The sequence below is a fragment of the Ptychodera flava genome (assembly GCF_041260155.1).
Source record: "Ptychodera flava strain L36383 chromosome 23 unlocalized genomic scaffold, AS_Pfla_20210202 Scaffold_23__1_contigs__length_28996876_pilon, whole genome shotgun sequence".
Classification (NCBI taxonomy): Eukaryota; Metazoa; Hemichordata; class Enteropneusta; family Ptychoderidae; genus Ptychodera; species Ptychodera flava.
This window is the reverse complement of record NW_027248277.1, coordinates 783,580-810,253: the sequence shown is the minus strand read 5'-3', so window position 1 is coordinate 810,253 and position 26,674 is coordinate 783,580. Positions and strand designations below refer to the sequence as shown.

General features: G+C 37.5%; 2 protein-coding genes and 2 long non-coding RNA genes across 7 annotated transcripts in view; 3 read left to right on the top strand and 1 right to left on the bottom strand.

Annotated features, from left to right (window-relative positions):
- The window catches only part of LOC139123437 (uncharacterized), a 103,909-nt gene that overhangs the window by 51,510 nt on the left and 25,725 nt on the right, over nt 1–26,674 (bottom strand). For 2 of the 4 annotated variants that reach the window (XR_011549661.1, XR_011549664.1), the window contains one exon: nt 20,741–21,078. The exons of 1 other annotated variant lie outside the window; for it this stretch is intronic. This is a non-coding gene — a long non-coding RNA (uncharacterized lncRNA). Of the gene's footprint in view, nt 1–15,033; nt 15,306–20,740; nt 21,079–26,674 lie in introns of those variants that run through there. One more of the 4 variants, XR_011549663.1, reaches the window with a different exon arrangement.
- On the top strand, nt 13,106–15,140 carry LOC139123441 (uncharacterized). Its single transcript, XR_011549669.1, has 3 exons — nt 13,106–13,189; nt 14,413–14,610; nt 15,102–15,140. It is a non-coding gene; the product is annotated as an uncharacterized lncRNA (long non-coding RNA).
- LOC139123432 (uncharacterized) lies at nt 19,301–24,314 on the top strand. The gene is made up of 3 exons (XM_070689568.1): nt 19,301–19,519; nt 22,130–23,830; nt 24,173–24,314. Exons 2-3 carry the CDS (start codon nt 22,135–22,137, stop codon nt 24,277–24,279), a joined length of 1,803 nt encoding a protein of 600 aa, XP_070545669.1. The 5' UTR covers nt 19,301–19,519; nt 22,130–22,134; the 3' UTR covers nt 24,280–24,314.
- The window catches only part of LOC139123433 (uncharacterized), a 28,621-nt gene continuing 26,684 nt past the window's right edge, over nt 24,738–26,674 (top strand). The window contains exon 1 of the mRNA XM_070689569.1: nt 24,738–25,274. Coding sequence (XP_070545670.1) covers nt 24,770–25,274 — 505 coding nt within the window. The 5' untranslated portion in view covers nt 24,738–24,769. The remainder of the gene's footprint in view (nt 25,275–26,674) is intronic.

Genomic DNA, 26,674 nt, shown 5'->3' with positions numbered 1-26,674 from the left:
ATTAGATTAGATTAGTTAGTCAGTTACCCATTGAACACTATGTGTTGACGGCTGTAGGAGTGGAGTGTGACAAGTGTCTACTCTACAATCCTGTACACTCGGTCTACAAGCTACTAAATGTTCTACTAACAAATTCCCTGTTACACTCCTGAACTTATTTAAAAACGAAACTAAAAAAACTGAAGTCAAAACAGAACGACATTGCATAACCGTCCGGCCTGCCCCCGGCTGTGGCAGTCCCCGGGTTGGTGGGTACCCATGCTTGTTACCCAAGTTTGAAAAGTACCCCCTTTCCTAGAATATTTCTGAGAAAAACACCCCCTATTTGTGGCAAATCTGGGAGAAATTAGCTGTAAAAAACATACCCTTATTTTCGAAATCTAGGAGGTTAGTATGTTGACTTCCAGGGTTGACCCTGGAGGTTGACTTTGTATACATGTACATACATCACAAATGTTTGTCCTCACCTGATTTTAGTCACATTCATACACAATCATCTTCCTTATCCGTTTGGATCTGGAGTTCTCTGCTGGCTCCTGTGTGACAATACACCTCCCATCATCTACTGTTTTTCATTTTCTTTGTGAGTGAGACTAGACCAGATTTAGTGTCCTAGGGAGATTATGAAAGGACTACCCCTAATCTCGGAGGTTACTCTGAAAAAGTACCCCTTTTTCTCGATTTCACGGACCTAGAATCTCCGAGATGACTGAAGAAAAACACCCCCTTTTCCGTGAATTTGGTAACGTGCATGGGTACCCACCAACCCGGGGACTGCCACCACCGGGGGCCTGCCTCATATGTATCGTAGTCTCTTCCATTCTGTTGCATTAGCAGCAATGATTGACAGATTTAAACTTACAATGTATCAACATTTCCAATTTTCTGATTGGTAGCTATGCCTTACAGTGTATCAAAGACTCAAGTTGATGTGATTTATGAATGAAATTCGACTAGACTTTGGCACGTCCGTCCACTTTTCTTTGTTGCGATGGTCCTTTCATAAAAAGGGGCGGAATTTGATAGTACAGCGCTGTAAATTTTGCAGCGTGGTTTGCGCATGTTTTATAATTTGCTGTCAATTTGTGTACTTTAGTCATCATAAAGGAAAGGTTGAATTGATCGACATATCTATATCGTCTGCTGATTTATTGAACCAGGGGAAAAGATTCATGGGATTGTATGTAATTATCAATGTAAGGTTTACATCAGTGACATTTGGGTGAATTCAATGTAGGAGAAAGGAAGTTTTTTTTTGTTTTTTGTTTTTTTTGTTTTCGTTTGGTTTTTATTGTTGTTGTTTTTTTTTTGTTTTTTTTTGGCAAAGATAACATCAGAAAACTGTCGCCAAGAAATCTTGGCAACTTTCTCCCTGAAAACAAGTCTCCCTGGCCCTGGACATAACAATCTATAGATCATCCACTAAATTGTATATCGCTCCCGGAAACGACCTAGCTATCTGGCATCTTGCTATCTGGCTATCTGGCATCGAACAGTGCATCGAACAGACTGCATATATGTAGGCCTACTTTTATGCAGGGAGCTATCTGATCTGTAATTGTAAACACCTTTACATTTTTACACCAGATAATCCGACAAACGGAAAGTGTTTAGCTTTTCAAATACTTCACACACGGGAAAATTTCTTTCCCTGCATTTCCGTTTACAAAAATTACAGTTTTGAGATATGAGCAACTGTCACTTGATGAAAAGAACCGAGTGAGCATCTTTGCCGGCCTGATGATTTGGCAGCGAGTGTATCAGGGCGCCCTCAGTAGTCAAATAGTGATAACTACTTTTGTTTCACAGAACGTTTCACAGATCAATCACGACGATCACTTCAGGTATAAACATGATAAATAGCATATTAAATATGTGTTCGATTAGAAAAACGGGCCGTCGTTCTTATTGCAATTCTGAAAAAAATAGTCATAAAAAGATTTGTAGGAATTGAAGAATCATAATATTAGTATCATAAATAGTGTTAATGAAATGTTGAAAAGTATTTTGGGACTACTGTATTATGAAATGTACATGATGAAAACATAAATGTAATCCGACGACTAAATGGGATTTATCGTGATTTGAAGGACACTGACAAGTGTTAAATCATACTGTTCAAAGATCTGCAGTATATGGACGGATATTTCCGAATCGAGAACCGAAGTCGTTCGGAAGACCTCGGATGTAAACAAGACATACCAAGATGGCGGCCTCCTCGTATACCCACGCTGCATCGATATACTCGCCGATCGTCAGTGTGTATTGACTTTAAAGACGCCCATGGTTATAAATACCGGATTACATGAAAGGACGCTCATTGTGCAAAGAGACGCCTTGCGAGTAGCTTGAACTGAGAGCTCCAAAGATTGCGGGGTTTTGCCTGTTTTTTAAGAAAATTTATGAAATACAATTGCTCTACAGCAGGGTAAATACCTGATCAATACATAACGACTCTATATTTTTCAAACCGATAAGTTTTCGGGACAATTTTAGTGAGTAATTGTGCGTGGCCAGTGAGAACGTCGACCCAGGGGACGCCGATTGGGATTTGAATACCACTGTCAATCAACCCTTGTGCAAAGTAAGACACGAGTCAGCTGGATGTGTACCTAATGTCAATTAGCATTCGCCTTATCTGCTAACGGTGACTAAAAATAAATAAAATATGTGTCAAGATTTCCAGTATCGAAAGACGTGCGCAATAGTTTCTTCACAGTTCTGCAACTTTTTTACGTACCCGCCGCATTTCTAGAGATAAAAAACGCGATCAGACGACATTCAAGTCGATTACATCTTGGTAAGCGTGGACACGGTCCCTCCACAAAACGTGCCGTGAAGAAGAAAATGTATTATCGATTTCTCTAATGCTGGAAAGTTCGATGGCCCTGAAAAGGGCCGGCCGTTTGGTTTGGTTTTGTGGCTTGTACCGTACATCCAACGATGGCCAATGTGTATGGTACGCCGGGCAAATTTGGATAATACGATCGGACGACAGAAGTCACGCAAAATGGCATATCAATTTTTTTCTTGTGACGAGTACGTCATCAGCCTGCATCAGATGCTGTTTTCGGGCCAAAAATCGCTCATCACACCAAGCGTGTGTCCGGTCAAGAATATCCCAATACTTCCGACAGAGTCGGAGTCAGATAAACGCGTTGTCATTGTCAAACTCATGATGCTAAACTCAGAATGACAAATCAAGAAATGTTCAATACCCCGGCACAGAGGTGTGAAGCGGTACGGTATCCGTGTATAGTTTCCAATTATGGAGTGTCGTTTGTACCTCCATGAGTCTACTAATAAACCATAGGCCCCCGAGAAAAATGAGGGTCTATGAATAAACCAAATATTTATTTGACAATGGAGCTAAAAAAGGACTATTTGACTTCCTCTGTTTCGTTCCGTCATCACTTCGAGCGAACGTATCCACGTGAGCAAGTGCCATCGATACCAGTTCTGCTGCATATCGACCGAAGTTCATTACGTCTTAGAAATTTACGAGATTTCCTGTCCGAGTTTTCAAAATGCATCTGATTTTGTACTTTTTTGGTTCCAATGCAAACGAAGTCTCGCAAAACAAACTGGCATATAATGTAATACACGATAATCTGGACTTGTTTTCTGACTTCCGACCGTCATCTTGGCCTCATAAAAGTTGTACGTTGGTTGTTTTGAGTACGTCGGGGTCACGGTTCAGTCTTCAGAAAATACTCATTTTATATTATTTCGACATCGATGTGTCCCAATTTAATAAAACATTAGTTCTAAGAATTTGAGAGATTCGAACGATGCAGATCGTGTCTTTTTGCATACCAGTATATTGACTTGTAATTTTGTGGATCGAGGCATGGCATAGACAGTAGAGGGGGCAAGATGGCCGAGGACACTGTCGCATCCGGCGCCAAGCGACACGCTGCTGGAATCGGTGAAATCTGTAACTCCAAGTATGGTGGAAAGACCTCATGCCAAAATGTACGTACTCTGACGTGCTCGTCGACGCTCGACGTGAATTTATGTTTGTAAATCTATTAATATAGCGGCGTTTGACGCAAAACAATGAAAACGATACCGTGTTGACAGGGTGGAGTACCCACTAATGCGTGAACCTGGGATGAGAATGGCGGCTTTAAGCAGTGGAAAACTAACACTTAGTTGCTCATTTGAATTGCTGTTGACTCGTTAGAAGTGGTTTTTCAACAGTGCAAATGTGAGTATTGCTTCACTACGACGGCCCGACGTTTTGTGTGTATGTACAACAAGTCTCTGTTAATGTTATGGTCCACAAATCCGGGTCCCACTGATTACTGCCGTCGACTGTCCGTCGGGAAATGAACCTTCCAATGACTGTAACCAGCCGATATCTTAGTACACAAGACCACTTCTCTGTATAAAATACCTACAGAATAATAGTCCCTAAAAAACGTTGGTATCGAAAGAGTAGTAATGTCAATCTCGTATTATGACTGTCGTCCACTGCCGATTGGGAAAAACCCTCCAAGTACTGTAACCAGACCACAAGCGTTCTGTTGTGTGGGTAGTTGTAAAAGTGTAGTTTATGCTACGTTTCGACGTTCTCTTCCGTAGCTGGAACTTTTGATGCTCATAAAGCCTTCGACATTGTCTGGCATGCGCAACTTTTAAAACTACTTTATCAACGTGGAGTACAGGGACAACTTTGGATGCTCATAAATGATTTATACAAGGATGCCTCTAACCATGTAAAATGGAACAGCAACATAAGCTCACCGATCACGTTATTACAGGGTACAAGACAAGGAAGCTCGCTCTCTGCAGAACTTTACAAGATCTACAATAATACAATCCTTGATGACCTGCAATCTTCAAAACTTGGCCTCCATATTGGTGATATTAGCATCTCTGCTCCCACCTGTGCGGATGACATTGCTTTACTCACACAAGATACCTACTCAGAACGTGCTCAAACTAAGATCATCCAACATTCACTAAATAGAGATAGACAAATAATTAATACCGCAAAATGTGCATCCGTCCAGCTCGCCCCCGCAAAATTAACTAATGCTCAAGACGCCTGCAAACCTTCAATCAATAATGCGCCAATAGAAAGAACACAAGAGACAGTACATTTAGGCCTAAATAGAAATCTACAGCAATCAGTATGTCCAGAAGACCGTATCGCTTTATCTAGAAGTACCGTATACAGTCTTATGGGAGCTGGGTTACATGGCTTTAATGGCGTCTCACCTACAGTTTCGGTGCACATATGGAATATCTACGTTATACCAAGAATGACTCACAATCTCAAAGGAACTATCATTCGTAATTCTGACATTGCCAAACTAGAGACTTTCCAAACTCAAAAATTAAAGCAACTACAACATTTGCCGACCAGATGCGCTGATTCTGCTACACATTTGTTATTAGGAACTCAACCCGTTCAAGCTTTCATACATAAGAAAATGATCTCACTATTTAATTCCATATGTCATAATCAGAACACTATTGAATACAGACTCGCCAGAAGACAGTTGGCACTGAATAATAGTCCATCGAACAGCTGGTTCGCACAACTCAAATCAATACATAACCAATATAACTTACCAAACCCTATAGAGATGCTTCTTGAACCTATATCCAAATATACACTCAAGAAACTGGTAAAATCAAACATTAGTGCCTACTGGACAAACCAACTATGCAATGAAGCAAATTCGAAATCTCAACCTCATCAAGTTTGGTCATCTGTAACATCATGTCCTAGAGATGTACAACGAGCCTGTATCAAAGCGAAACTACTAACTGGAACTTATATCCTTCAGGCCAATAGGGCAAAGTTCAATCAATATGAGGTCAATGCTGTCTGTCAACTCTGCTTTCAAGAACCAGAGGATAGAGAGCATTTTATAGCAATCTGCTACAAGCTAAACGCCATCAGAGAAAAACATTGGAGCATACTGGAGCAAATTCTACAACAGCATAACTATAAGGACATGATCTCGATTGCCAGAGACGACACAGCTAATATTGGACTCATCAAAGATCATTCACAACCCACACTCAGATTTCACCAGGACATTCGAGCACAGAACCCGGATGTTACTATTTGCCCTACACACAGAAAGAAACACTCTGATTGAAAGATTCGAACAATAGTGGTTCCATTTGAACTGTTCTCCTGTTTTCTTTATCTGTGTGTAATTGTGTCTCGTCTGTTTTTGTGTTTCCTTTTATCCTTGCTACAGACCTCAGGAGAGGGTGCTCCTATAGCGAAGGAGGAAATTCCATCACAACAACAACAACAACAGCTGGTGATAAGGCTACGGAAGAGTACGTCGGAACATAGCAGAAACTACACTTTTACAAACTACCCACTCAACAGGACGCCTGTGAACCCGACTCTGTTTCTATAAACAGTAGTGGTCTTTTGTATTCAGGTATCGACTGATTACAGTGATTGGAAGGTCATTTTCCAGACGGGCACTGGACGAATAGTGACTTGCAGTATTTAGCAGGACCATAGAGCTACAGTTTTGCAGCTACAAAAACACCAACAAATTAAAACCCTGCATTGTTTTTTCAGGCCTGTAAATTTTACCAGGGTTCCCTGTCACATAACTTTGGCTCTCCTCACAATATCAATGATCTTAGATGACAACAGATGCGGTACCTGGGTTCTCACATCATTTTGACTCATCTTCAGAAGATGAGTCAAAATGGTGTGAGAACCCAAGTTCCTAAACCCTAGCAAAAACATTGTACTGTCCTTTTAGTGAAATAGAATGTCGGTGTCTCCCTCGGAATAAGAAATGGAAGTGTTAGAGAGATATCTTAAGCTTACTTCCAAAATTCAGCAATGTTAAGTACATCACATTTGTGAAATAGTAGCACAACAGAGATAGCATTGTGAATACTAGCAACAGCAGGTAGTTACTGACTGCCTAGAATTTGTATTTTAATCTTCTTGTTTTCCCAAACCAAAGACTGTTGAAAATCAATTGTACTCCCAGAAATGGTTCTACGGTGGGAAAGACGCTTGCTGTGTTCTGAACACTCAGTATGTATAAACCAACCCACATGTACATGTACATATGGAAATATACATATTTTATGTGAGTTTGTGCATGTGGTTTTGCTTGTATCGTAGTCTATTTGAATTCAGGGTTTAACCAATTAGTGCAAGTTGTTTAGAGGTAACAGTAAAACCAAGCATTCACAGTGTACACCTTAAAATGACAAGACTTTTTATTGTCAAATAAACGCAAAGAAGAATGTCAAAAAGAAGGATATCAAAACTGAACATTTCAGTAGACTCTTGACATGTAGGAACATCTCAAAGAATACAACTAATGCAGTAAGTATTGTCATGGCAACTATTATTGTGCCCAGTTTAATTGGGATATTGAACAGCGCCCTCTACCATCCAGGTTGAAGCTCTACACAATATTCAATAACACACCTACCGGTACAGTTTTGTACGGTGGCCCAAAACTTCCAGTTCTCCGCATTTAAAGTCTGCGTCGCATTCAATTGTTTTCTCTCACATTATTCTCCGCATTCAAAGTCTGCGTCGCATTCAATTTTTTTTCTCTCACATATGTCTCCACATCCAAAGTCTGCGTCGCATTCAATTTTTTTTCTCTCAATTAATTTATGTCTCCGCATTCAAAGTCTGCGTTGAATTCAATGTTTTTTCTCTCACATATGTCTCCGCATTCAAAGTCTGCGTCGCATTCAATTTTTTTTCTCTCACATAATTTTATGTCTCCGCATTCAAAGTCTGCGTCGCATTCAATGTTTTTTCTCTCACATGTCTCCGCATTCAAAGTCTGCATCGCATTCAATTGTTTTTCTCTCACATATGTCTCCGCATTCAAAGTCTGCGTCGCATTCAATTGTTTTTCTCTCACATTGTGTCCGCATTCAAAGTCTGCGTCGCATTCAATTGTTTCTCTCTCACATATGTCTCCGCATTCAAAGTCTGCGTCGCATTCAATTTTTTTTCTCTCACATATGTCTCCGCATTCAAAGTCTGCATCGCATTCAATTGTTTTTCTCTCACATATGTCTCCGCATTCAAAGTCTGCGTCGCATTCAATTGTTTTTCTCTCACATATGTCTCCGCATTCAAAGTCTGCGTCGCATTCAATTGTTTCTCTCTCACATATGTCTCCGCATTCAAAGTCTGCATCGCATTCAATGTTTTTTCTCTCACATATGTCTCCGCATTCAAAGTCTGCGTCGCATTCAATTTTTTTCTCTCATATAATTTTATGTCTCCGCATTCAAAGTCTGCGTCGCATTCAATGTTTTTCTCTCACATATGTCTCCGCATTCAAAGTCTGCATCGCATTCAATTGTTTTTCTCTCACATATGTCTCCGCATTCAAAGTCTGCGTCGCATTCAATTGTTTTTCTCTCACATATGTCTCCGCATTCAAAGTCTGCGTCGCATTCAATTGTTTCTCTCTCACATATGTCTCCGCATTCAAAGTCTGCGTCGCATTCAATGTTTTTTCTCTCACATATGTCTCCGCATTCAAAGTCTGCGTCGCATTCAATTGTTTTTCTCTCACATATGTCTCCGCATTCAAAGTCTGCGTCGCATTCAATTGTTTCTCTCTCACATATGTCTCCGCATTCAAAGTCTGCGTCGCATTCAATTTTTTTTCTCTCACATAATTTTATGTCTCCGCATTCAAAGTCTTCGTCGCATTCAATATTTTGTCTCTCACATATGTCTCCGCATTCAAAGTCTGCATCGCATTCAATGTTTTTCTCTCACATATGTCTCCGCATTCAAAGTCTGCATCGCATTCAATTGTTTTTCTCTCACATATGTCTCCGCATTCAAAGTCTGCGTCGCATTCAATTGTTTCTCTCTCACATATGTCTCTGCATTCAAAGTCTGCGTCGCATTCAATTATATCTCTCCTAGATAGGCGTCGCAGTCAGTGATTTTGTCACCAACACATGAGGGCGCTGGCAAGTTTTTTTTTAGCGTGACCCTCGCTCTATGACCATGAATTGCATCCGGAAAAAGTATCACTCTTTCAGTGTTCGTGATCGCGTAAAGCTCATTGATTTCGAAGGTAAGTGACAAAGTTATCATTGTTTTGTAAGCTTATGGGGTTAATGATCTTGCCACCGTCTAGCCCTGGATGTAATGGCAGTTGTGGGACGGGCTGCCATTTTACATTTGGACGCTCATGTGGGACCCATACTCCATAGTATGCATCCATACTGGTGAGCAGCGTACCCCCTTGGCTAGATCATTAACCCCATAAGCTTACAATACAATGAATATCTTTGTCACTTACCTTCCAAAAATGAGCTTTTCGCGATCACGAACACTAAAAGAGTGATACGTTTTCCGGATGCAATCATTGGTCATGGAGCGAGGGTCACGCTCACCAAAACTTGCCAGCGCCTTCATGTGTGGTGACAAAATCATTGACTGAGACGGCCATCCAAAGGCGGCCCAATCACTATTAATAAAGCTTATTTTGAGTTTTTCTAAGTTTTCTCTGTCACTGTCAGTCCCTCTCCTTTTCTTCATGCTCTGACTGATCGTAGTAAATGAAATAAATGACTATATAGCCTTACCTATAGCCTCTTGACTCTTTATTTATTTTACACCCCATTACACATCTTGTAATTTATTAGTCAACATAACTATAAATTATGCTAATCCGTGGACTTATCAAGGGTTGGTCAAAATTGCAAAGATAGAGATGTAAATGTAAAAGGAGTTTTAGTAACCTTTTCTATCTTTCGCGATGTTGACTAACCCATAAAATCCCAGATAAGTCAACGGATTAGCATAATTAGTCATGTTGACTAATTAATTACAAGATGTGTGTATATGAGAGATAAACGTTATTGTAATGGAGTGTAAAATAAATAAAGAGTCAAGAGGCTAGGTTAGGCTATAAAGTAATTTCTTTTTATTTACTACGATCAGTCAGAGCATGAAGAAACAGAAGAACTGATAGAGAAAACTGAGAAAAACTCAATAATAAGCTTATTGATAGTGTTTGGGCCGCCTGTGGCCCATCTTGGAGAGAAACAATTGAATGCGACGCAGACTTTGAATGCGGAGACATATGTGAGAGAAAAAACATTGAATGTGACGCAGACTTTGAATGCAGAGACATATGTAAGAGAAAAAATTAAATGCGACGCAGACTTTGAATGCGGAGACATATGTGAGAGAAAAAAAATTGAATGCGACGCAGACTTTGAATGCGGAGACATATGTGAGAGAAAAAACATTGAATGCGACGCAGACTTTGAATGCGGAGACATAAAATTATGTGAGAGAAAAAAAATTGAATGCGACGCAGACTTTGAATGCGGAGACATATGTGAGAGAAAAACAATTGAATGCGACGCAGACTTTAAATGCGGAGAACAGGTAGTTTTGGGCCACCGTAGTTTTTATGTGAATGATGTGACTTATACCGGTATTAATGACTGGGTACAGCAGATATTCTTACTGTACTGTTCTGTTATTTGTGTTGTTATACTGTGATGACTCAGTTTATTCTGTGATGACTCAGTTTATACTGTGATGACTCAGTTTATACTGTGATGACTCAGTTTATACTGTGATGACTCAGTTTATACTGTGACGACTCAGTTTATTCTGTGATGACTCAGTTTATTCTGTGATGACTCAGTTTATACTGTAATGACTCAGTTTATACTGTGATGACTCAGTTATACTGTGATGACTCAGTTTATGCTGTGATCACTCAGTTTATACTGTGATGACTCAGTTTATACTGTGACGACTCAGTTCATTCTGTGATGACTCAGTTTATACTGTGATGACTCAGTTTATACTGTGATCACTCAGTTTATACTGTGATCACTCAGTTTACACTGTGATGACTCAGTTTATGCTGTGATCACTCAGTTTATACTGTGATGATTCAGTTTATTCTGTGATGACTCAGTTTATTCTGTTCCTATTCACAGGGGATCGGCTATTGCAAGAATTGTTGGAAACGATGAAAATTGTGTTGACATGTGAGTATAGGAAGAAACCAGTGAATGGGAAATATTGACAGAAATCGGAAACATGGTATGAAAATGTCAAATATCTACCAGTCTTCAAGAAGACATAGAATGTGGTAAACGTTATAGTGTTTTATCTAGGTTACTCACACAAGGGGCAATATCCCTCCCTACTTGACAATTTTGGGGAATTATGTTCTGATATAGGTGGTCAATAATAAATTTTACAAATTTACACTGTGGTAATTAAGTTTTCTGAAGTAAACTAGATTGAAATGTAGATCAAATATCTGATTGTGCATAAATCTCCATCAAGTAGATGTTCGATATTTATAGAATTCATTCATACTATAAGTTGAAAGACAGTTTTGTAATCTTTTATAGACAAACTATAGTGATAGTCTACACTGGACAAAATGCTTGATATACATTCAGTATATTATCTATTGATGTATATCGAACACAATATTAATAGTATAAATAACATAAATCTTTGTATATAGAACATTTCAATACGTTGATATACCTGTACCTGTACATAGGGTATACAGCTATGCAGATCAAGAGTATACATACGTAGTGCAGATCTTCCCACACCAAGTGTGCTCTGTACTTATGCATTTTATTAGTATACGTACGCGTATACTTAACGTATTTGACAAATGTACGGAATCAGCATATGTGTATATTGTTGTGTATCAAGCATTTTGTCCAGTGCTACCTCTTTCAGCTCTTATCATATCTTTCAACATATTGGTTTTATTTAGTCCAATAGTGGGTTAAACCAATTATGATGTAATCTTATGTTTTCAGTGGTAATCGCAGTGCCCAATGCAACTATTAATACTCAATAAAAAATTACATTACATAAAATATGCAGGAGTTAGTCATCTTCCAATAATTATTTTGTTTTGTGTAGTGAATTTATACTTATGAATTTTCAAATTTCAATTTTAGACTTCTGCAAATGTTTAAGCACTGGAACATTGACAGATCAATTAAAGTGTACTACAGTAGAGGGCACTGTTGTCCAATGGCATACAGAAGGAAAATCTACACCTTCTATAAAGCAACAATAGCAGGTACAGTTACACTCTATGAAAGCAATTCCCGGACACCTTGGTGGTAGAGGGCGCTGTTGACTGCTGCCAACAATGGCATAGAGAGAACCAATCCACACTTTCTCTAAAACAAACAATACAAGTACAATGGCACTCTATGAAAGCATCTCTAGAGAAATAAATTACTCGTAATAATATTTCAGATGTATGGACATTTGTTATAATATTCAGTTACAAAACTCAGAACAAAATTATTTCACCAATGAATAAATGCTGTGTTGTAAAGAATCTGACCTTTTAGAATTGTATCAAGTCAGAATATTCCAAGTTGGATCACTGTGAAATCTGAATATTCACTTCATTTGAATCAGAGTTCAACAAGTTGTTACCATTAACCTGTCTGATATTTTTATTTCAAGAAATGATAGCTTACAGTGTGTTCTCTAACAAAACACGTATTTCTGGAAACTTTACATCAATTAAAGAATTCTTTGCATCAGCCCCATATCTTTATCTGTAAACCAATAAATCTGCTTCTGTCACCAGCAATTTGTTTGTACCGGTACAGTGGAGTGTCATATTGGCTTAGAAGGCACACTGATAGCTTATCAATGAAGTCAGTTTGCACTGAAGTCAATATCTGGCAAAACATGCATTTCAATGTTTTTCAAACCAGTTTATAATTTTAGATTGAATCAAACTAGGCCTTTGATCTATCCATGTAATTTACTGCCAGCCCTAATCCTAATGACTGCCAAGGCCCATCAGCTATGTATTTTACTACCTGTACCTTTACTTCAGTCTTGCTAATAAATGTTTTGTAGGAACTCAGAATGAGCTGTAGAAATGTGCCATGTTTTGTCTGACTCTGTTATAAATATCTGTCAATGATATTCTTAGCTTTGTATCTACCTTTTGCATTTTAGGAAAGAAGCTGAGAAGTGTTGAAGTGTTGCTGGGATTTGTAGGAGTTTCTTGTGTGAAAACAAAACAAGACAACCATGCTGATCTCTTCAAGTGGATAAAAATTCAGACAGCACTGTGTTCATCTCAGCTGAAGAAACACAACCGAGACAGAAATAGAAATCTAGAGGAACTCTGTATGTTGAATAAAGGATTCACATGATGTAAGTTTAACAACCAACATATGGGTCACTCTAGTAGAAATTGTGAATAATTGCAACAATATAGAATGAAGAAAATGAAGGAAATATGAAACAATGTTGCAGCTTGAACAATGTGAATTCACATTGAAGTACATGTTGTCAGCAAGGCACTCATGATTGTGATCACAATAATCATATACATCAGCCTATTTGATTGGCTGTGACCAATTTTTATGTCAAGTTGTACTTTGACTTGAGAAGAAGCTAATAAATAGCTTAACCATCATTTGACTAAGTATATTTTCCTAAATTGATGATTGGTTAGAACAAATGAAACGTAAAGTTAAGTGGAATTACACACATGGATGACAGTGACCTAAATTAATTGTTTTTAAAGATCAAATTATTCAAATTATCTTTCCTGTTGTAACAATGAAAACAGACATTATGTTTACAAATGCCAGAACATGATACCTTTCAAAAATAGAAGAATGACTTTTCATTGTTGCACTACTTTCATGTTCAACACTTGTTGCTACCAACATCATGGACAGCCACGGAAAGTAGTTGGTTGCAAGTGAAGATTTGCACTAATCTCATAGTAAATATGAGTAATATACATATATTCCCATCAGATGACTAAGAAAATGAAAATGTACTTCCCATTTATGACTTTATTGTGTTAGGGAAAGTGTTGTCAGGACTCTGCTCAAAGGTTGCTAAGGACCCCTACGACTGATGTAAACACTGTATCTAGGGTCGTTGTTGATAGATGAAAGTGAAAACATACTTGTTAACAAGGAATATTGTGAAATTTGAATGTTGCAGCTATGTTGACGTAATGTATCTACATATCGTGCATGGAATACATTGTTTGTAAACAAGAAAGTCACACACGTGCAGTTCCAACCACACCCTTTCCCTTTAATAATGCATGTATATTAATGATACAATAGACACATAATATAATAATCACATTGAGACAGAGATGATCTGGTTGTTAAAATGTCTTCAGATATGTTCATACATACAAATTATAAAGTTTATTCATTACCATATTCTGATTTCACTAGCTTTCTAACAAATGACAAATGCAAACACAGGCAAATTGAAACAAATTCAACAGAACGTATAAGATGACAGTAGTCTTTCTGTCACTCCTACTACATTCAATTACATGATGGTTTACTATATTGCTCTAAAGGTGTAATTTAGTGTGCTCTCTTACTTTGTTACACCACTAGGGGCAAGTGATATCTGTTCAAGATGTGAACCAATTCTGGTTCAGACAGCTGTGACATTCACTTCAATTAAACACCAATCATCAACTCTTAAGAAGCAGATAAAGTGTCGTCCAGACCCCAAAAAGAGAGAAATCAAGCAGTGGAGAAATGTCAGAAATGAGAACACTTGGATTCAAGCAAATATGTTTGATCCTGCAGGTAACCTGTTGTTTTGTCAGTGGTGTATTCTCTCTGCTTTGGAAATACATTGGTATAGATTGCAGCATTAAAGAGAAATTAAGAGACAGGAGTTTTTTAATCCAATCATTACTCTCACAAAGAAAGAAGAGGAAAGGAAACCTTTATCCATACGTCTTAATGCTATGATGATGATGATGATGATGATGATGACAATTTTTTAAGTTGGTGGTCAACAGTTGATGAGAGTGATGAAGTTGATGTCAGAAAGTTTGTTTCCCCAATATGGTCTTGAGGGCAAATCTTCAAACCACACGTGCAGAAGCAGTTTCTTTCAGCTTTGGTGACGCAGATAAACACCAATCTAGTTTCTTGATGTTTGAACATTTTACTGGCTACTTTCAGCCTATCTTCATCAAATGCAGTATGCTGTACATCATTCATCTAATCAGTATTGATAGTAACACCTTTATTGGCCAATGATAATCACTCATGGAATTCCATTTTTCCAGACATCAAACCCTGCAATATATCAGGGTTTGTTTCATAGTATGTGGGCCGCGATACCAAGTCCATGTCTGAGTCCTTGATTTTACATCCATAGCTTCATTGATGAAGAAAAGACGTCTTTTCTGTGGAAGATCTATTTGAAGTTGCATCAGTTGTCATCAGTCTACGGTAAGTAGACGTCTGCTTTGAAGTCTGCCCAGCGGCTTCTAAGCAAAAATGATGATAAAATAGTGAAGATAACTTATGAATTTTAAACACCTACAGCTATCAACAGAAAAACTGCTATTTGCCACTTCCTACAGTTTATACTACAAATATTGCTATTTTGATAATTTACTTCCAAATTGTGTCTGATTCTTTGTTTTCAATTCACTATTTCCATGAAAGTGGCAAAGTGTTATTACTGTACTGCACAGCAGCACAAGATCACAGCCGGCAGCCAGTAAAAACACCCATCCACTTTCTCATAGTACAATATTTCCTGTTTCCTTTCAACAATTATCCATGAAAAGCAATCCTATATTCCCTCCAACTATTTGAAACCTGGCTACTCGAAAAATTTTTGGCTCTGCTACATATTATATAATTGTGAATTTGAATTTAAATTTTCCTGCTTATGGCCATGTTATAAATATAACACTGCTATTTGTTATGTTTTACTATTTACAAAGTGGCCTACCATTAGAAAGATTACTTCAACATTGTCTACCCACAAGTAAATGGAGTCAAGATGGGAGACCATCTGTCTGTAAGTCACTGACATAACTGTCTCACAATATTTACAGATTTTACAACAGACAGATGTAAAGAATTGGAGGAAATTCTCTTGAATCCAAGTATGGCAGATCTGTTCTGCATGGTATCACCAAATATCATGACTTGAAAGCTGAGACTGGATTCAGTGGCTGTATTGGCAAGAGAAGACATGGATTCTGGTGACTATGAAAATGTATGAATCTTGATGTAAGTAATCTATGCAAGTTTCAAGCATTCATTCGAGCATTCATTGTAACAGAGTTTCACTTTGGTCTATAAAAAGATTACGTCAATTTAAAAAAGCCAGAATATGCATGCATGTTAGAAAGTACACAGCACAGATGTTGTTATCATAGCCAGTCGACCTGGTTGTAACAGTTACTCAAATACACAGCAATAACCATTACTTAATACATGTATTTACTCACCCAAGGTTAAAATGATAGTTGCTATGGTGATTTAAATATTCAAGTGAAATACAGAAATGACTTAACTTTGAAAGACTTGGCAATCATGGTATATAAAATCCAAACAAATAAAACAATTATCTAAAATTCTAGGTCAAAGTTCGTGCATTCAGCCCTTTTTAGCTACTATAGACTATAGTCTATAGAAGCTGTTGGGATGGGTATCCGTCCGGCGTCCGTCGTCAGTCTGTATGTATGTATGTATGTATGTATGTATGTATGTCCGTTTGTGAGGCGTCCGTCCACTCAAATATCTTGAGAACCGCAGTACTTACTGATTTGATATTTGTGTGTAGATGAAAAATATGATTTTGAGAAACTATTTTTTTTTAATTTTTTGATATTGTTGAAAATAGGCAAATTAATGCCAAAAAAGGCCTTTTTGGTAAAAAATCTTCTTCTTCATAACCGCTGGTCAGACAGCTTTGTTATTTGGTATACAGGTCCCTAGGGATACCCAACTTAGATTTGTTCAAATTGTGATGAAATATGCAAATGTGTATTTTTAAGGAATTTTTTTGTCATTTTTGGTCAAAGTTTGACTTACATTGTATGTAATTCTTGTACTGTATAAACCCTATCAATTCACCCAGAAAAAAAATAATAAGATTTTAAATAATTGAATTAATTAGGAAATCATCAAAGCCAAAATGATTTTAGTATAGAATTATTAGAAAGTTCAACTTTTTGACAGTTCATAGTGAAATGCTTACCATCTTGGAGGATTAAAACATGTAAAGGCAACTTTCCTGAACCCAACTTTGACATATGCTGAACCGTCATATATTGTGCTCTGTATGTTATCTAAAAGAAATTTGCTCATAATAGTTTGTCATGATAGGGTGGTCAAATAATTGAGATAGAGAAAGTTCTAATTTCCATTTATGGTTGACTTTTTGAGGAAAAAAAATAGAGTGGTCAATTAAAAGAGTGGTCAAAGTAAAGCTGGGCTGTAAGATTCCTCATGTGCTATTTATAGCAATTATGCAATCTGTGTAAACAGTGCAATGAAAGTGTTACATGATTCCTATAATGCTTTTGATGACCTTGAACTTCTAAGTTTCAAACATTTGTCTCTTCTGTGTGCTTTCTTGATTACCTACAGGCTCAACTTATTCACAGAACTTATTTGCAATGTTAATTTGAAAGTTAAAATGTGCTTGGTTAATAGGATGAAAATACTGATAAAGATTAAACCAGCTGAAGATTCCTTATAACCTAACAGATATGCCGTTTTTTTATGACGTAAATCTTGATTAGCAAGTCTTGTTTACTTTAATTAGAATGTAATTAACTCTCGTTTATTAGCTACTATAGACTGATATAGTCTATAGAAGCTATTGGGATGGGTATGTGTCCACCATCAGTCTGTATGTATGTATGTATGTATGTATGTCCGTTTGTGAGGCGTCCGTCCACTCAAATATCTTGAGAACTGCAGTACTTACTGATTTGATATTTGTTGTGTAGATAAAATATATGATTTTGAGAAACTATTTCTATTAATTTTTTGATATTGTTGAAAATAGGCAAATTAGCGCCAAAAAAGGCGTTTTTGGTAAAAAATCTTCTTCTTCATAACCACTGGTCAGACAGCTTTGTTATTTGGTATACAGGTCCCTAGGGATAACCCAACTTAGATTTGTTAAAATTGTGATGAAATATGCAAATCTGTATTTTTAAGGAATTTTTTTTCCATTTTTGGTCAGGCCATCCTGAAATGAGCTATCAAAGATATCCACCTTCTTCATCAATACATGTGTCACAAAAAGTTATTCTCTACATAACACAGCAGAGCTCTGTCAACTGTTGGGTCGCTTGTTTTTTCAAAACCGCTGGTCAGACAGCTTTAATATTAATTGGTTTACAAGTCCCTAGGATGACCTTAGTGAGATAATTTCATACAGTCAGGAAATACTTAATTTTGTATGCATGTCTATAGTAGCTTCAGGGACTTTGGCCCTATGTTTTCCTGTTGGTATTTCTTGATAAAAGCTGTTTCATTGCACATTGGTGCCATTAGCAAAAATTGCTTTCTAGTTCAACTGGTTTATTATTAATGCCATGCCTTAGTAGTCCGAAAGAATTTTGTTGATAAACCTAGAACTTCGGTATCTTCGTTTGATATAAAATACTTTGACAATTATAAATAAAAGGATATTGCCTGTAGTTAAACTTAATTGTAAAGGAACGGCCGTAAATGTAATTCCTCTGTTAAAATCTGTAAATTTGACTTGTTTCTAGCATCTATATTTGGCATGCTGTTCTAGAACTGTGCACTTTGGCACTGTTGAAGACTATCCTATTTTTTTTCAAACAGAAATGATATAATTTTAAATGTAATATTTTAATTCCTTTGATCAACAATCAGACATGAGTCAAATGCAACATATTTCTTGTTGAATCAGAACATTATAAAAGTTATAAAAAGCAAGAATAAACCACTTCAATTGAAAATGTCAAGTTGTCCCTATGTTACACTCCTAGCCAAAATTTGGATTGAGCCATTGGAAGTTTGCCAGGCATTGTCTTTAACAGCTAGAATCACCTGAGTTGATTGTTGTCGCTATCTGCTTTGGTATACATAATTGATCATGACACTAAATCAATGATACCGTACCATGAAACACAGATAAGCATTGCTATTTTCACTAAAGGACTTTAAAGTATACATACAGAATCAGAACGCAGACTTTGTACATAATTGCTCACTGTTGTGAGTCAAATGATATGCCAGTGTGCTTTTGCCTACCCACTGTGTGACATTTTTGTGTGATATCTACTGATTATATATCAACAATGATAAACAACTTGAGATGGAACAGTCGCACTGTAGTGCTGGTTGACTCCATATCTAGTCAATCTTTCTATCAGCAATTATTTACCAGGGATATGTCGGTAAACAATCCCCATGTCATACACAAGTTGACCTAAACTGAACTTTAGACCCATTACTGATACAAAGTAACCATAAACAATTTAGCAGCACAGCCATTTTGTTATAAATCACATTACAACATAGCTACGTGTGCTGACCAAACACAAAAACCTTCCTGACACCGTTCAGGTCAAATTTTACCAATTTCAGGAATACTTCGAACTTTCTATTCACATTCTGGTACTCCAAGTTTCAGTAGGAGTGATCTGTATCAGTAACTTCTTCTGTTGATAGAATCCATCAAGCCAAATCAACCAAGGTATGTTATATTTCCCCTATCGGGTGTCATATTGTAATGATGTTGGTGTTTTCATCAAAATGCAGCTTATATAGTCACAGATCTCTCAAGGACTTTCTGACTTTCAGTTAATATTAATAGTTGAATTTTTCTATACACTCAAAATGTAAACCAATGTTGTGACTGAATTTATCATTACTATTACATGTATTTGAAATTTTCTTTGAAAAAATTATCTGTGTTACCAAAGGCATACATTACAAGTTGATGGCAAAATCAGCTCAAGACTCTTTTCTACGTTTACTACGTTAGGTTAACCAAAACATATTTTATATCAATATTGTGATTGTGGATGTTTCCTACAGGAAATGGAAGTAACCAGGTTAATTTGATCACCAACTTCTGCTTTTTCTGTTATGTCAAGATAATATTATACAGTATATGTCAGTTACGGTAAAAGCTTGAATGTACAGAAAATTGCTTCCATCAAGGCTGGCTCATTTTGATATTTTGAAATCCTGCCATGTCTAAAATTTTGACAATTTAATTTAGCAACCAAAAGAACTAGGTAATAAGAAAGACATGAACCAGTAAATTTTTCATATCAGTTAGTGTGTCTACAGTTTTTTTTATGTACATCTCCAGTGATGATCGAATTATTTCACATATGTGCAAATTGTGAAGAAATTATCTGCAATATGTTTAGGACTTGCAGAGGACCAGCAAATTTTGAATTTAGAAGGTTAATGATTTTCACACAAATTATATGACACAGTGACAGTGTAATTGCTATTATTTTCAATTGAATCTGCTCTGGATATCCATTACAGGCATATCTTTGACATATTATTTATTCTCCAAAGTCCTAAACATTTAGCTGCACAACCAACATTCCTTAAATTTAAAATGAAATATAAACCTTATGACCTTGTGGAGTATCTTTTTATTGTGTCTTGTGTGCTCATTTTAAAATTGATTTTTATGAATTTCACTAAAAATGTTTTATTTGTGTTTTTTATAACAAAAGGCTTCAGAGCTATATCACAAGCAATAATGAAGTCTAATTAACATAAGCTGTCATACATGGAACTCTTTTTCACTCAGTCAAAAAGTGCTTTATTTATAAAAAAAACAATGTAATTGTTACCCAGGTAGTTAAACTGTCAGTCAACTAAACCTGGACCCAAGTTCATATTATCCAATCAACAACGAAGGAAAAGAATGATTATCGCACAATTTGAGTTGCAGTTTATGTTGAGGTTTATTTCACTACACACTAATGATGATAAAAAGTCTACAATGATTAGCCGGCAATACTGTTTAAACATACAGAAACTCTAGACACGCCCCTATCCAAGTTCATATCAATTACAGTGTTCACTCAATAGACACTCTCCAGAATTGTTCAGGGTTCAGAGTCCACGTCGATCCTGTTGCTATGGTTACGAATTCCGTGATGTAACCTCTTCCAGTTCGGGTGGGAAACTGATTCACACAAAACGTCCTCCAGACAGTTCTCCTTTGGGATTAACTCATTAGCAGTCCAAACGCTTCCGTCAATGGGTTGGTATGTCGGGAAACTAGAAGTTCATAAGCCATGCAAAAAGAGAAGAGCACTTACAAGTTAATACATAAGCTCTTTGAGTCAGTAGATCGTGATATCAACTGAATCTTAACCCTTTCACCCCCAGTTCCCTGTATACAGGTCCAGCTTTACCGTAGAAAACAATGGATTTGGGACAAACCACGGTGGTGAAAGGGTTAATCCATGGCATGGCAATGCCATTCTAGTCACTATGTCAAGTCGAACAAGTTCATTTTCTGTTGAACTATTGGTATTCAGGAATCAAAACAAAGAGTACAAAACTACTGAACAAATCAATCTATTAGTGTGGGAGCTTGAGATTCAGAATGGCTCACAGTCCAATTGGGAAAGCACATGGCCTCTCCAATCTGCCTCACAATGGGTGTGGTCTCAAACTTCAAAAAGTACATCATGAAAACACGTTACAAATCCAGCATTGCAACAAATGTGAAAACCTACCTAGAAGTTCATAAGCCATGCAAAAAGACCAACCACGTCGTCTTGGTTACTGGCAAGAAGAACTAATTCCCTTATAGACCTGGACCGAGTCTCTGCCCGCACAACCACACCACTCCATGCAGTATCTGTCTGCTTGCAGTGCATTGTGGGAGATCACGGCAATCAAGGAATTCCATCTGATTACTTAACTGTCAGATGGGATGGAAGATCAAATCACCTGACTTAACTTCGTAACCGGGGTTACAACAATTTTCATTGTCCATTGTTTAGTGTATTATGTATCCTTCCTGTAAAAGTTGCAAAAATTCACAGCAGGATGAAATGCTGTTCTTGTGTCTATTATCTGTGGTGACAACCGGGATACATAAACAAACTAAAGATATAGGATGACAAATATCTTTAAGTAATGCACACAATAACATATTGTGGCTCTAATATGAATCAATTAAAGATTGGAAATAAACTTCACTCCTCTATATTTGTATAACATGTATGACATTCATTGCTTATTTCACAAAAATTATAATACAAAACGGTATTTACATGTTTCCTATCTTATACCTCTCATTATATTTTCATATCTTCAGTGACAATGGCAAACACACTCTCTGAAGCACTGCTTGTATTGACATCATGGAATACAGCATCAGGTGACTTGACATCACAACCAACTAGAAAACCAGTCAAAGATTTCTGTGAAAACACACTGAAGTCTGATAAAGTTTCTAAACTCTACTGTACTGTCCTTGATGTTGAAGTCAGTGAAGACCAGAAGAAAGATGCAGAGAGTGTTGGAGTTACTTTGATCCCAGCTACAAGAAGTAAATGGGCTGATCCTGATGAAGACCCACCAGGAGTACACTGGCTGTTCAACCACAACACATACTACCAACAACTGAAGGACTTACAAAATGTAAAACATGTTGTCAGCTTTTCTCCCAAGACAAAGAATGCAGCAGCTGCAATCCATGAAAGTCTTTTCCCTCAAGCTCAGTTCCACCAACTATCTCCTCCTGAACCAAATGGTGTGTTGTTTACTTTTGACGTCTGGAGTAAAGATGCATGTGCACTGGCTGGATATCACAGAGCTATAATCCATGATATCAGTGTAAGGAAGGGAAGAACAAGACAACTACTAAAAGCATTCTCCACTGTGCTTGATGTAAAGCTTACTGAAGACCAGAAGAAAGATGCTAAGAAATGTGGTGTTACCTTGATTCCTGCTCAAGAAGAGAAGAAAGGTACCAAGAAAAAAAATTTACCAAATGTTGATTGGTTACTGAAGCATGAAATCTATTATCCAAACCTAGGAAAACTCCCAAACATCAAGTATGTGGTTGGTTATGCTCCAAAGACTGGATGGGCTGCTGCAGATATAAGAGCAAGAGTGTTCCCCAATGCAAAGCTGGTCTTGATTAACCACGCTTGCTTAGAGGAAAACTGTCTCTTGGAAAATTGTGATGATCAGGAAGATTCTACATTGGAGGAGGATATGTTGAAAATGGCCAGCAAAGCTGATATGTTGTTCTCCATTGGTCCTACAACATACAAGTACTTTCAAAATGCCTACAGGGCAAACATTAATGGAAGACAGCTTTCAGAAATCCCTCATGAAGAGATTCTCCCAAAACTTGGACAAGTTTACTTTGAGAGTCAACCTGTAATTGTAGAAGATATGAAAGCACATAATTTACTGACATACGGACAGCTGGACTCAGTTGAAGCCTTAACAAGATGCACTTCAATGGCAGCTGCTGTTGGAACTGTAGCAAACAAATGTGAGGAGTTTGGTCAAAAGATCCCAGAATGGAAGATATGTGGAGTTTCTTCAAAGAATAGCAAGCAGACACAAAAAACCCTGGCTGAAAAAATCCAAAGTAGTAAAGTCTTGCCAAAACTCTACTCAGCATCTTCAGCACCAGCACTGTTACGGTCAATCCAACAATCTCACCTCTGTCTTCCTCCACCATGCTACACTGACTACAGTTTTGAAGGCTTGGAAGCAATGGCAGCTGGTCTACCAACAACAGTCCAGGATGATTCACACATTGCTGCTATGATTAAAAGACACTTTGTAGAACATGAAGATTATTGTATTGTTGCAGGTACACAAGAGAATGTTGCAGCAAAGATCACAAAAAACCTGGTCTATAATAGTGATGCTTTCAAGAAAGCAAAGAGACTCAAAGAAGACTTGACTGAAAGCAAAGCTGTGACAGAAAGCTTGGCAAAATTTGTTTCTATATTCACAGGGGGAGAAGCTAGAACACAAGATTCTGACAAACAAGGTAGTCATACTTTATATTGTTTGCCTGAAGTACAGTATACAATGACAAATAACACAAAACTATTAATTGTATTAGTGGTGTTCATGGCAACAACCACAGTTTAGTGAAAAAAATATCAATACTGTAGCTGATAAAAATGAATAAATTATAATGATAAAATCTTCACTCTGAATGTCAAAGAAGATAATTTGGTTGCCTTCAAAATGTGTTCATCACAATGTAGAATTAGTGGTAAAATGTAAAGAAGTGAATCTGAAAACTATTATTGACTATATTATTAAAAGTTGCTGATAAATGAATATTTGAAAATGAAGTGTTCATTTCAAATTTTATATTCCTCAGATGTTGCAGTAAATTGTGGCATGATAGATAGAGTAAGTGGGAAAAAGACTATGAAACAAGCAAATGTTATGACAACAGAAAACGTACAGACCCTCTTTCCACAGTGATGCAACCTGACACACTTGTTGCTGTTACTGAAGACAAAAAAAGAACAGAAACTGCTATGCAAGCTGAAATGTCAGTCACAAAAGATGTAGGGATTACAGAGACTACAGCTATGAATTCTGGGACAGCAGTCGCAGCTGTGCAGATTACAGAGACTACAGCTATGAATTCTGGGATGTCTGCAGTCACAAAAGATGTAGGGATTACAGAGACCACAGCTATGAATTCTGGGACAGCAGTCGCAGCTGTGCAGATTACAGAGACTACAGCTATGAATTCTGGGATGTCTGCAGTCAAAAAAGATGTAGGGATTACAGAGACTACAGCTATGATTCTGGGACGTCAGTCGCAGCTGTGGAGATTACAGAGACTACAGCTATGAATTCTGGGATGTCTGCAGTCAAAAAAGATGTAGGGATTACAGAGACTAAAGCTATGAATTCTGGGATGTCTGCAGTCACAGAAGATGTAGGGATTACAGAGACTACAGCTATGAATTCTGGGATGTCAGTCACAGAAGATGTGGAGATTACAGAGACTACAGCTATGAATTCTGGGATGTCAGTCACAGAAGATGTAGGGATTACAGAGACTACAGCTATGAATTCTGGGATGTCAGTCACAAAAGATATGGAGATTACAGGGACTACAGAAGGTACAGCAGTGCAGCCTGAGATGTCAATCACACAAGACAGGGAGACAAAAGAAACAACAGCAGTGCACCCTGGGATATCACTCACAGAAAACATGGAGATTACAGAGACTACAGCAGTGCACCATGGGATGTCAGACAAAACAAAAAATCCTAAGATGGCAAGGGGAGAAAAAATTAGAAGTGGACAATGCAAACAATCCAAACATGAACAGACTGAAATAAATGAAAATGGTCATATAAAAACCAAACAGACCAAACAACAAACACAAAGGACAGAAAAAATCAGCACCAATGCAAGCAAACAACCACCCTTAGATTCTACAATAGGAAAAGACAACACATGTAAGATATTATTAAGATTTTTCATCACTGTTTACATAATGCTGTGATTGAATATTTTGCTGTGCTGCAAAATGTCTTTGCAAAAGGGCTTGCAGTGTATTCTGCAGCCATCCTGGCATGATAATCTAACATATGCAGGGACAGCAGAATATACTGCAAGCCACAGTGCAAATATCATGATTACAGAACACTTTTGCTGTTATCATGGTGGGAAAGAAAAGTGCATAGCCATTGTCTTTGAAGTCTCCACTCTGGAAAGTCGTTTCTCTTGCAAACAGCTTGCAGACGTCAATTTTTGATTTATTTATAAACTACTAGTAGTTTAAAAATTGTCACATTTATGCATGCTGATTTACTAGGATTATTTCATGATGATTTTAGAATTTGCTCTGTTGTACAATACTGATGGTTAACATGCACTCCAGGTGCAACTGTGGTACATATGATTTAATTACTTAATTACATTACTTGCCATTTAATACTTGCACAGGAATGGGCACACACAATTGAAATTGCACTGCAGTGCAAATACTACAAACATTGTGTCTTAACCTTATGTTAATGACCATTTGTAACCTCAACTTCTTTTGTTTGTATAGTATATTGTAAGCAAACTGAAAATGGTCATCTGCAAGCTGTACCACTGCATGAGAGAACCATCTTTCGGCAGGAAGATTTCAAAGATAGCTACAACAAAGCTTATCACATGCACAAGCCAAGTTTGTCGTCTCCGAACAAAAAATACGGGATTTATTCTCTGGTCGTTCTACGTCACGACAACCCGCGTCTATGTCATCAATTTTGGTGCGTCGGACCTTTTTTTTGGTCGATCTTCGGGTGTGCTCGTAAATATGTAAACAAACAACATGGCGGCCGATGTTTCTCCCACGATCAAAAGTCGATATTTTCACAGACTACGACATAACTAATCTGAACAATGTAAACACAAGAGTGTATCGCCTGTATATTCCGAAGGAATTACGTGAATAATTTGCGGAAACAACGAACTCGAAGCTGGTCGTGGGTTCCGTACGCATTGCAAACAGGGTCAGGCGCGACGTTTACAGTGTTCACGCCGTCGAGATTCAGTCGATATTTGTTCCCGAAAAATAGCGTATCTTCGTCTGTGATAAATTTCTAGGACTATGCTATCTTTGAAATAGAGTATAACTTTGCGGAAGGTAGCCTACGTGTAGACCGAGAGCTGTCATTTGCTCCACACGCGAACGAACGTGAGCGCTAACGCACACGACGGACGACTGGAAATGATTGACAACTTGTGCACGGCGTACTGATATTTATTCCTAAAGTAGTTCAAAAGTTTAAACGCGAAATCGTCATGGAAAACTTATTTTATTTTGCAAAAAAATAACGAATTCTTGGCTTGTGCATGTGATAAG

Excerpts from the sequence above, each read along its gene's own strand:
- LOC139123432 (XM_070689568.1), top strand. The coding sequence starts at position 22,135 with ATGGCAAACACACTCTCTGAAGCACTGCTTGTATTGACATCATGGAAT. Across the intron at positions 23,831-24,172 it reads ACAAGATTCTGACAAACAAG|ATGTTGCAGTAAATTGTGGC; the intron begins GTAGTCATACTT and ends TATATTCCTCAG.